Source organism: Bos indicus, chromosome 11 (genome assembly GCF_029378745.1).
Source record: "Bos indicus isolate NIAB-ARS_2022 breed Sahiwal x Tharparkar chromosome 11, NIAB-ARS_B.indTharparkar_mat_pri_1.0, whole genome shotgun sequence".
Taxonomy (NCBI): Eukaryota; Metazoa; Chordata; class Mammalia; order Artiodactyla; family Bovidae; genus Bos; species Bos indicus.
In genome coordinates, this window is record NC_091770.1 from 21302340 (window position 1) to 21314429 (window position 12090).

Genomic DNA, 12090 nt, shown 5'->3' on the forward strand with positions numbered 1-12090 from the left:
AGATTAATTCCAATACAAACATTCTAGGCTGTATGAAAATTCTTATACATGCACTTGAGTGCAAATATTCAGACCCGGAGGCACTTTTAAAGTGCTATTAATAAAGGCTTAGAATGTGTAGGAGAATTTTTTTTTCTGCCTAGAAAGGTAGAAAATAATGAGAAATCACTTTGGAAATCTAAATGTGAGTGACAAACTTATTAGAAACTACAAAGATTCTTTAGGAATGAAGGAAAAGAAAAAAAGTTGAAAAAAAAAATGAAAGGAAAAGGAAAGCCAAAAAATAAAATTTAAGGATATAGTTCACAGGGTAAAAAGAAAATTCTAAGATGAAGGAAAAAGAAATAAAAGGGATTCAAACTGGGAAAAAAGTATTGTCATTGTTTGGCAATGACATCATACTATACACAGAAAATCCTAAAGATGCTACCAGAAAACTACTACAGTTCATCAATAAATTTGGTAAAGTTGCAGGGTACAAAATTAATACACAGAAAGCTGTTGCATTTCTATACACTAATGACAAAAGATCAGAAATAACAATTAAGGAAACAATCCCATTTTTATCACTGCATCAGAAAGAATAAAATACCTAGGAATAAACCTATTGAAGGAGGCAAAGGACCTGTATTTTGAAAACTGTAAGACGCTGATGAGAGAAATTAAAGAGGACACAAACAGATGGAAAGATATTCTGTGTTCTTGGATCGGAAGAATCAATACTGTCAAAAGATCATACAACCCAAGGCAATCTACAGGATTCAATGCAATCCCTATCAAATTACCAATGCAATTTTTCACAGATCTAGAACAAAAAAATTTTTTTTAATTTGTATGGAAATACAAAAGATCTCAAATAGTCAAAGCAATCTTGAGAAAGAAAAGCAAATCTGGAGGAATCAGTCTCCCTGACTTCAGACTATACTACATAGTTATAGTCATCCAAACAATAACGGTACTGCCACAAAAACAGAAATACAGATCACTGAATGCGGATAGAAAATCCAGAGAGAGACCCACTCACCCATGGTCAGTTAATCTCTGACATCCTGCTTTTGGAACTGTTACCTTAAGAATCTTAAATCCTAACAACTTTGTCTCTGATCCCAATCTATTCTATTTCTATCAGGTATTCTAGTGTTATCAACTCTCTGATCTTATTGGGAAATCCCTGTTCCCTCCATGTTTTTCCAATCTACCCGCCCCTCTCCTAACTGACAGAATAGTTTACTGGAATGTATGCCCGGTAGTTTAGACTTTCTGGATGAGAGTCTTGGCTTCACTGCTTACTAGCTATAACCATGGGCAACTTATTTAACCTCTCTATGCTTCAGTTTCCACATTAATTCATTCAAACTATATTTCCTGAGTGCCTTCTCAGCGCCAGACATTGTTCTGGGTGCTGGGGGTTTGGTAGTGAATAAGAACTTATGTTCTGGACCTCATACTCTAATACAGGAAAAACAGTACCATCTTCATGGGGTTATTAAAAACTTTAAATGAAATATAAACATAGAAGCGTTCAGAGCAAGCGCTCAAAGATCAGCTGTTATTAAATTTCATTTTTTCCCTTATCCAATTTGATTCTCTGATGCTCTTTTCAGCTGAGCTTCCTATTGGATATAACTATATATCAATTGCTAACTGCCTCAGGAGAACACAGCAGGGGTACACAGAGACACACCTCCTCCCCAGCCACTGTGTACCACAGTCATCATTACACTCTAGTGTGTTGTGTCCTGAAAAGGGTTGTAAAGCACTATTACTAATTTCCACAACCCTCTTGCCCTACTGTTCTGTCACTGTATAGCCATGGTGAAATACCATTTAACTGTCTTTTTTGAGCCCACACAAGGACCACAGAAGAAATATCATAGAAATGCAAAGACTTGTACACTATACATTCAAGATCTTCAAAGTCAAATGACCTTACATCATTGCCAGAAAACTCCTTTTATATTTCCAGCTCTATCTCCCATTTTCTATAGTTGGTACTTCAAACCTTCTTTTTTTCTCTTCTCAAACCTGACTCCTTAAGAACTCAATTTAGGTGGCTCTTCTGAGAATCCAAACTTAAGCCCCAAAGTCTGCATTATTAGTTTGCTTTTTTTTTTTATGGTTTCCCACATACCCTTTACTCACAGGACATCACATTATGTTATTGCCCATACATCTACCTGTATCTCCACTACTCTACAAGCCATAAAAAGACAGGAGCCATGTCATATTTGTGATATCTTCCTTCCTAGAATTTTGATGTTTCCCTCCCTTCCAATTGGTGGGGAGGGGTTCACTTCCTATCTAAAAATACACAGAGCACTGAAGATTGAAGGATTGGCTGAAATGCTTTTGAAATGATAGCTGACTTTAAGAAATAACAACAAGAAAAAAAGAAACACTTGGATATATTCCACTCTTAAATATATCTGTCATTCTAGCATCAAGAAGTAGTATTTAGAGGTCAATAAGAGTTGACTTTAGATTAAAAGCATATAATGGAATAGTTTGATGCAAAAACATATACAAGCTAGCAGACAGTCAATACAAAGTTAAAAGAAATCTAGTCATCATTTTAAACATACCATTAGACACTGTGTGGAACTGAAGAGCAAACACCTCCCCCCTATATTGACATTACAATAAACACACATATTAGATACAAGGCAAAACTAATCATACCTCTACATCTGAAGCACTTCGGGGTTGAGCTTGGCAGAGCATATTTAATAGCTGCAAAATTAATTCTTCAACATACTGAAGAGCATCATCACTAGACTCAAGAGTTGGATGAACTTGCCCCTGAACCTATAAACACAAAGTAATTAAAGGTTTGTTTAATCTGATTAAATAAACAAAGCAAGTAATTTTTTCAAGTGTGGGGTTTGTATTCAAGAACGTAGTCTGGCTTGCAAATACAGATTTCAATGTTATTTCCCTGGCCTGAATTCTTAACCTTTTTCCTAGTCACATGCACTATACATGCTTATTGACATGTTTCTAGAGATTCAGATACTTAATTACAAAATTTCAAAATTTTTTCCTTAAACTATGCCTATCCTAGAGTGTGGGAATACTGAGAGGGAGGGAGAGGCTGAGCTAGAGATAAACGATGCAGTTTACATGGTTTTTGTCCAGAACCAGTGGTAGTTAGAACACTGGCTCCATACAGTGCTTGGGCAAAACTGACCTCCGATGTGTCTCTTGTTAACTCTATCTTTCCTACCAAATCGTAACATTCAAGAGGCCTGTATCTTTTTTTTTTCACCAAAGTAACTCCAGCAACTAGCACTGTACAGGGCACATAATACAAGCTAATAAATGCCTTGAATACAAAGGCACCCTGTATCAAAGGACACAAAATAGGCACTTCTGACAATGAGAGACTGTCCATGCTTCAGGAAGATAACTTGGTGGTCACCTATTCATAAATGCCCCGCACTCTTTACCTTCGTTTTCCTCAACCATTTCTTTGAAGGCATCGCAGCCACCGCTCTTCATAAAACTTAAATTTTCATAACCGGCCGGCCAGTCTTTCCTTGCATCCCTTTGTCACTCATTATGGGTCAAAACCACTCCCTACTTTTTAAAATGGCAGCAAAATAAAATTCAGAAGACAAACGTTTCAAAAACGCTCAACTCTTCAAAGGATGGTAGAACTCTCACTGGATTAAAGTAGACAGCACTCACTAACCAAGAGCATTTAGTATGGTCTATCTTACTGTACACACTTCATTAGCTGAGGGCCTGACAGCCTCAGTGTACAGACAGATTTTTTTTTATCAAGTGTACCATATAATGAATTTTTTAACATACATTAGAAGTACACAGATATGTATACAAACACATATATGCACTTATACTTTTTAATTAGAAGCAAGTAACATTACAGCAATGCAAAACTGTGTGAAGGGTGCTACGTCAACTATAAATAATAATTTATTATTATTTTACAGGTAAAGAAACGGAGCCCCCAAAGGCGTAAATCATTTGCCCAAGAACTTTTTGTCATCTTTGGTATAGCAATTACCTACCTGACAATAACTGATCTGTTTACAGATCTCCCACCCTATTAGACGACTGAGTGCTTGAGCAGTTAAAATAATGGATGGAGTACAGACCAGAACCCAGATGCTTCTCAGCTTTCTATTCACCAGCCATAGCATTCTGTGTGTAGGTAACAGACTTTGTAAATGGATTCCTCTTCAACACTAAGCAAGATTTTAAAAACCTTTTTTTAAAACAAAACATGAACGGAACTTTTGACAAAAGTTTTACTTTTATACATATAACTGCATGCCCTCATTGGTTTAAACTGTTTTTGTAGACACCCTTTACCTTCAAGGTTGACTTAATCTTCCTTGAAAGGTGCACCCTAAAACTACATGACAGGCTTTTTTTGGTGGTGGGGGGGAGAAGGGGGCTCGATTTTTCATTTTTTAAACTCTCTCTTATCAGTGACACACAATCCCAACTGCTTCTTTTTATTTCTGTTTCTTTTTCCATTTGTTTCTTAGAGTTACATATTTTCCTTCACCCCTCAAATGTGGAGTCCATCCTTGTCTGTCTGCTCCCTCCTTCTGTTCTTTCCCCTAACTAATCTCACTTACTCCCATATGTTTATCACCTACATGAAAAGTTCAAGTGTTAGTCGCTCAGTCATGTCTGACTCTTCACAGCCCCATGGACTGATGACTCCAAATCTGATTTTTCTCCTCAGTTTTAGACCCATACACCAAATTCTGGGCTAGATATCTGCGCCTATCCTACCAAAATCTCAACTATGACATGGGGGATGGAGAGAGGAACTTATTATAAAAGTTGAATAAGAAGAACTATCTTACACATAGACCTATATCTCACAAATGAAAAACAACATAGACAGGCCCCAGTTTCACTAAGATAGTCCTGGAAAAGTTGCTATAATTGGGGTTACATTCCTATTTAAGGATCCAGCATCACATAAAATACAGCTACACATTTATAAAACCAGAGAAGATCAGTCCTGGGTGTTCTTTGGAAGGAATGATGCTAAAGCTGAAACTCCAGTACTTTGGCCACCTCATGAGAAGAGTTGACTCATTGGAAAAGACTCTGATGCTGGGAGGGACTGGAGGAAGGAGGAAAAGGGGACGACAAAGGATGAGATGGCTGGATGGCATCACCGACTCGATGGACGTGAGTTTGGGTGAACTCCAGGAGTTGGTGATGGACAGGGAGGCCTGGTGTGCTGCAATTCATGGGGTTGCAAAGAGTTGGACGCGACTGAGCTGAACTGATAGATGTTATTTCACACAGTCCTTCTATAAACTGTGGAAAATTCTGAAAGAAATGGGAATACCAGACCACCTGACCTGCCTCTTGAGAAACCTGTATGCAGGTCAGGAAGCAACAGTTAGAACTGGACATGGAACAACAGACTGGTTCCAAATAGGAAAAGGAGTACGTAAAGGCTGTATATCATCACCCTGTTTATTTAACTTATATGCAGAGTACATCATGAGAAACGCTGGGCTGGAAGAAGCACAAGCTGGAATCAAGATTGCCAGGAGAAATATCAATAACCTCAGATATGCATATGACACCACCCTTATGGCAGAAAGTGAAGAACTAAAAAGCCTCTTGATGAAAGTGAAAGACAAGAGTGAAAAAGTTGGCTTAAAGCTCAACATTCAGAAAACGAAGATCATGGCATCCAGTCCCATCAGTTCATGGGAAACAGACGGGGAAACAGTGGAAACAGTGTCAGACTTTATTTTTCTGGGCTCCAAATCACTGCAGATGGTGACTACAGCCATGAAATGAAAAGATGCTTACTCCTTGGAAGGAAAGTTATAACTACCCTGGACAGCATATTAAAAAGCAGAGACATTACTTTGCCAACAAAGGTCTGTCTAGTCAAGGCTATGGTTTTTCCAGTGGTCATGTATGGATGTGAGAGTTGGACTGTGAAGAAAGCTGAGTGCCAAAAAATTGATACTTTTGAACTGTGGTGTTGGAGAAGACTCTTGAGTCCCTTGGACTGCAAGGGGATCCAACCAGTCCATTCTAAAGGAAATAGTCCTGGGTGTTCATTGGAAGGACTGATGCTAAAGCTGAAACTCCAATACTCTGGCCACCTGATGCGAAGAGTTGACTCATTGGAAAAGACTCTGATGCTGGGAGGGATTGGGGGCAGGAGGAGAAGGGGACGACAGAGGAAGAGATGGCTGGATGGCATCACTGACTCGATGGACGAGTTTGAGTGAACTCCGGGAGCTGGTGATGGACAGGGAGGCCTGGCGTGCTGTGATTCATGGGGTCGCAAAGAGTCGGACATGACTGAGCAACTGAACTGAAGTGAAAAAGGAGACACCCACAACCTCATAGCTAACGAGCAATGCTGAACTGGGCCTCCTGGTATTTAGGGCAAAGCTCTTTCCACTAAACCATAGACTGTCAAACCTTGGAGGCATATGGGGAGTGTCTAGTAGCTCCATCAGCATAAGGAATAGAATGTCCATGAAATGTATCTATTTATATAGCGGGCCTCTGTATAAAACTTGGCTTTGAGTATGTGGTCATACTTTTAAGTAACACCAGCATACCATAAATGTAAATGCAGCACTATGAATCTTATCATCTGAACAAGTAAAATCATCTTACCCATTCAAAATGGGTAAAATGATCTTCGATTACACAAAAGATCCCATGTATTATGTAATATTATAAATATACTAAAAATCTGACATAAAGCTAAATTGCTAGAGGTAAGAAATATTAAGATTAAAAATATTTAATTAACAATAATTCTAATTAACTTTAAAAAATACCCAAGTGCTTTGAAAAAGTGATTTAGGTACCTCAAAACACATTTTAGAAAGTATTCAAGAAAATGTGAATCGATCAGATTACATTTTAAAAAATGTTGTTTTTCAAGAAGACCCTTGGAAATTATATAATTCTTCATTAATACAGCTCCATCTTTAGCTGCTCTTCAGTTTACACTTTACGCTGAAGGAATTCATACTATCTGCAGTTTGTGAAACATGGCATGCAGTTTTCACACTGTTCTCCGTGGCTATCATTCATTCTCTTGCCCTTTTGTCTACCTATTTGATTTTCAAAACCCAGATCTCATCTCATTTGGGAAGACTTGTTTGCTTCTTGTCTCTTTCTAAGGCAGTATTAATCTCATTCATTTAACTGATTTATTGAACCTATTAAATACCAGGCTGGATATATAGAGATTAATCAAAAATTTCCCCTGATCTATGGGCCTTATACTCTGCTCTATGCTAATCCTTGTACTAGGTATCACATTTTTGTTACTGGGTTTGTCTTATTGAATTATAATTACTTGTTCCCTTGTAAATTTCCTCTACTGACGCTCCCATTAGGCAAGGCCTTGTTTATCTACTTACAGAATCATTTTCTCTTTGTTTTTCACACTAAACCTCTGACATTCAGGGAACACTCAAAGCCTCTGTGTTATAGGGGTAAAAGTAATAAAATATCTTTTCCTCTGAATTAAGAGTGAAAACGAGTGGTAGTGAAGGCTACAGAGTCTGGTTGATTTCAGGAGCATGAACTTTTAAAGCAGAAATCATTCAACATAAAGGCAGTCAGAACTAAAATCAACATTTATTATGTAGAATCAATTCAACTGTATTTAATTACTGTGTTGAAATGCTAATGTTTTTAAAAAAAACACCCCAGACCATGATAGTGCTTGTAATTCAGTCACATATAGTTAAAATATTAAGGTTGACATGTTGTATGATACATGATGGAGAAGGCAATGGCACCCCACCCCAGTCCTCTTGCCTGGAAAACCCCCTGGGCGGAGGAGCCTGGTAGGCTGCAGTCCATGGGGTCCCTAAGAGTCAGACATGACTGAGCGACTTCACTTTCACTTTTCACTTTCACGCACTGGAGAAGGAAATGGCAACCCACTCCAGTGTTCTTGCCTGGAGAATCCCAGGGACAGGGGAGCCTGGTGGGCTGCCATCTATGGGGTTGCACAGAGTTGGACACGACTGAAGCAACTTAGCAGCAGCATGATACATGAAATCTTAGAAATTAAAATTCAAACGGTTTTATTCACTGATGGTTGAACTGAATTGAACTGAAAGTCGCTCAGTCATGTCCAACTCTTTGCGACCCCATGGACTATACAGTTCATGAAATTCTCCAGGCCAGAATACTGTAGTGGGTAGCCTTTCCCTTCTCCAGGGGATCTTCCCATTGATGGTTACTAAGAGTCAAATAAAACGTATCAGGTAAATAAATCGAACAAAGGATTAGGCTTAAATAGAAAATAATGCATGATGTGAACTGTTCATCTAAATTTCTAGAGATTAACCTTTATCACATCTTAAATCTGTCAAATTAGGATCATAAAGTTCATTTACACAAGAGACTAATAAATTATTTTAATTCCTTAAAAACAAAATAATACTTCAAAAACCTCTGACTGGAAAACAAGGGCAATGATAAATGTTTAAAGATAAGCAGAGAACCAATTCCTGAAATACAGACTTTGTTTTTTATTATTTCAAAGAAGATGGCTGTTAAAGAGATTTCTTTAATGAGCAGGCAGAAGTAGCACTTCCTATACAGATAGTATAAAACAAAACAAAACTTCTCTTCCATAAGATAGCAGTTATAGCTAAAGTGTTCCATTCCATCTAAATGGTACTCAAATGAATCTAAATGGTACTCAAATGATCCAAGACTATAGAAAATGTCATATTGCCAAATTTTATGATAGCCTTCAGAAGCTATCTACAACTGATATACACTAAAGGTGTGTGTGAGAGAGTACTTACAACATGCATCACATATTTATCAGTGTGTGGAGGGGGCATTAAAAGAATGAAGAAAAAAGTTCTTTCTCCCCCTAAACTGGGACTCATCCAGAAAATTTTTACTGAAAGTCTACTGTGTATAAGGTGCTATTTTAAATGTCAGAGATCGAACAGTGAACAAGATACACAAAATTGCTCTCACTAAGCTTATATTTTAATAAGAGGGATCCAGCCATTTGCTTTTACTTTTTAAAAATAGGATCTTATTTTGAACCTCAGTCTACTGAAATGAGACATCAAGTACACATAAATAAACAAAAGAATTTTTTTCTTTATTCTTTTAATGCCACCCCAACACATAGATAAATATGTGATGCATATTGTAACTGCTCTCACACACACACCTTTAGTGAGTATCAGTTGTAAACAGCTTCTGAAGGCTGTCATAAAATCTGGCAGTGTAACATTTTCTGTATAAATAAATACAAAAATATATATTTGTACTGTAGTCACTGTAACTAAAGTATATGCAACAGTCTTTAAGTATATCTAAGCTTTCCTATGAATTGAATATGTATTATTATTCAATGTACACGAAATAGTCTACCTACATACAACTAATCAATACCTCCCATAAGCACATAAGTGGTGGCTAATGCAGAAATACCATTAATATCTTTCCTCCAATAAAGTAGGACCGTATCCTATCTATACTGCATGCCTTATAGCGTAGGTTGACAATCACTGTTCCTATCACTGCCTTTCCATGAGAGTGCCTTTCAAATCACGAGCATTCACAAATCAACTTTTGAAACTCAATTCATTATTAAGTGGGAACTGGCAACATATTCAGATGGTAGTTTAAGTTTTTCTTCTTAAAATAACTTTTACAATCTTACTGAAGTTTTGCATTTAAAATTTTCCCTATACAAATATACGAAATGTTCCTCAAATTCGACAGAATCAAGAGAAATGTGAATTAGAGAATATTTTATTAGCAAAAATTAAATGATCAATAACACCTATTGTTGACAGGAATGTTCAGAAAAGATTATTCTGTTACCTTGCTGGCAGAAATGCTGATAACAGCTTTTTGAAAAGTAATCCAGCAACCACTATCAAAATTAAAAATAAATTCTATGGCCCAGAAAACACACCCCTGGGATTTATCTTAACCAAATAAAAGAATATACATAAAATGATTTTACTTCAGCACTGTTCATAGTGGTAAAAACTGGAAAGCAAACATCCATCAGTAAGAGAATACTTGAATAAAGTATGCAATATTACTGTTACGGACTTAATTGTGTCCCCTAAAAATTCATATCAGGAGTCCTAATTCCTACTACTTCAGAATGTGACTATACTTAAAAGCAGGGTCTTTATTAGGGTGGGCCTAATTCAATATGCCAAAGACTTTGACTGTGTGGATCACAATAAACTGTGGAAAATTCTCAAAGAAATGGGAATACCAGACTACTTGACCTGCCTCTTGAGAAACCTGTATGCGGGTCAGGAAGCAACAGTTAGAACTGGACATGGAACAACAGACTGGTTCCAAATAGGAAAAGGAGTATGTCAAGGCTGTATATTGTCACCCTGCTTATTTAACTTATATGCAGAGCACATCATGAGAAACGCTGGGCTGGAAGACGCACAAGCTGGAATCAAGATTGCCAGGAGAAATATCAATAACCTCAGATATGCAGATGACACCAGCCTTATGGCAGAAAGTGAAGAGGAACTAAAGAGCCTTTTGATGAAAGTGAAAGAGGAGAGTGAAAAAGTTGGCTTAAAGCTCAACATTCAGAAAACGAAGATCATGGCATCCAGTCCCATCACTTCATGGGAAATAGATGGGGCAACAGTGGAAACAGTGGCTGACTTTATTTTTTTGAGCTCCAAAATCACTGCAGATGGTGACTGTAGCCATGAAATTAAAACACGCTTACTCCTTGGAAGGAAAGTTATGACCAACCTAGATAGTATATTGAAAAGCAGAGATATAACTTTGCCAACAAAGGTCCGTGTAGTCAAGGCTATGGTTTTTTCAGTGGTCATGTATGGATGTGAGAGTTGGACTGTGAAGAAAGCTGAACACCGAAGAATTGATGCTTTTGAACTGTAGTGTTGGAGAAGACTCTTGAGAGTCCCTTGGACTGACTGCAAGGAGATCCAATCAGTCCATCCTAAAGGAGATCAGTCCTGGGTGTTCGTTGGAAGGAGTGATGCTGAAGCTCAAACTCCAATACTTTGGCCACCTCATGCGAAGAGTTGACTCACTGGAAAAGAACTCTGATGCTGGGAGGGATTGGGGGCAGGAGGAGAAGGGGACGACAGAGGATGAGATGGCTGGATGGCATCACTGACTCAATGGACGTGAGTTTGGGTAAACTCCAGGAGTTAGTGATGGACAGGGAGGCCTGGCATGCTGCAATTCATGGGGTCACAAAGTGTTGGACACAACTGAGCGACTGAACTGAACTGAACACAATATCTAATTTATTTGGAGAAGAGTGGAGAAATAGCTCCAGAAAGAAGAGGCTGAGTGAAAGCAAAAAGAATGCTCAACTGTGGATGTGACTGGTGATGGAAGTAAAGTCTGATGCTGTAAAGAACAATGCTGCATAGGAACCTGGAATGTTAGGTCCAGGAATCAAGGTAAATTGGAAGTGGGCAAACAGGAGATGGCAAGAGTGAGCATTGACATTTTAGGAATCAGTGAACTAAAATAGACCCGAAGGGGCGAATTTAATTCAGATGACCATTACATCTACTACTGTGGGCAAGAATCCCTTATAAGAAATGGAGTAGACTTCAAAGTCAACAAAAGAGTCTGAAATGCATTATTTGGGTGCAATCTGAAAAACGACAGAATGATCTCTACTGTTCAATATCAGAGTAATCTAAGCCTATGTCCCAACCAGTAATGCTGACTAAGCTGAAGTTGAATGGTTCAGTGAAGACCTAGAAGATCTTCTAGAACTAACACCAAAAAAAAAAGATGTCCTTTTCATCATAGGGGACTGGAATGCAAAAGTAGGAAGTCAAGAGATACCTGGAGCAAAAGGCAAGTTTGGTCTTGGAGTACAAAATGAAGCAGGTCAAAGGCTAACAGAGTTTTGCCAGGAGAACGCAAAACACCCTCGACCAACAACACAAGAAATGACTCTACACATGACCATCCCCAGATGGTCAATACAGAAATCAGATTGCTTATATGCTTTGGAGCCGAAGATGGAGAAGCTCTATACAGTCAGCAAAAACAAGACCGGGAGCTGACTGTAGCTCAGATCTTGAACTT

General features: G+C 38.1%; 1 protein-coding gene across 3 annotated transcripts in view; it reads right to left on the reverse strand.

The window, feature by feature from the left end:
• The window catches only part of SOS1 (SOS Ras/Rac guanine nucleotide exchange factor 1), a 131217-nt gene that overhangs the window by 75935 nt on the left and 43192 nt on the right, over positions 1-12090 (reverse strand). For all 3 annotated transcript variants that reach the window (XM_019970036.2, XM_019970034.2, XM_019970033.2), the window contains exon 2: positions 2680-2805. In XM_019970036.2, coding sequence (XP_019825595.2) covers positions 2680-2805 — 126 coding nt within the window. The remainder of the gene's footprint in view (positions 1-2679; positions 2806-12090) is intronic.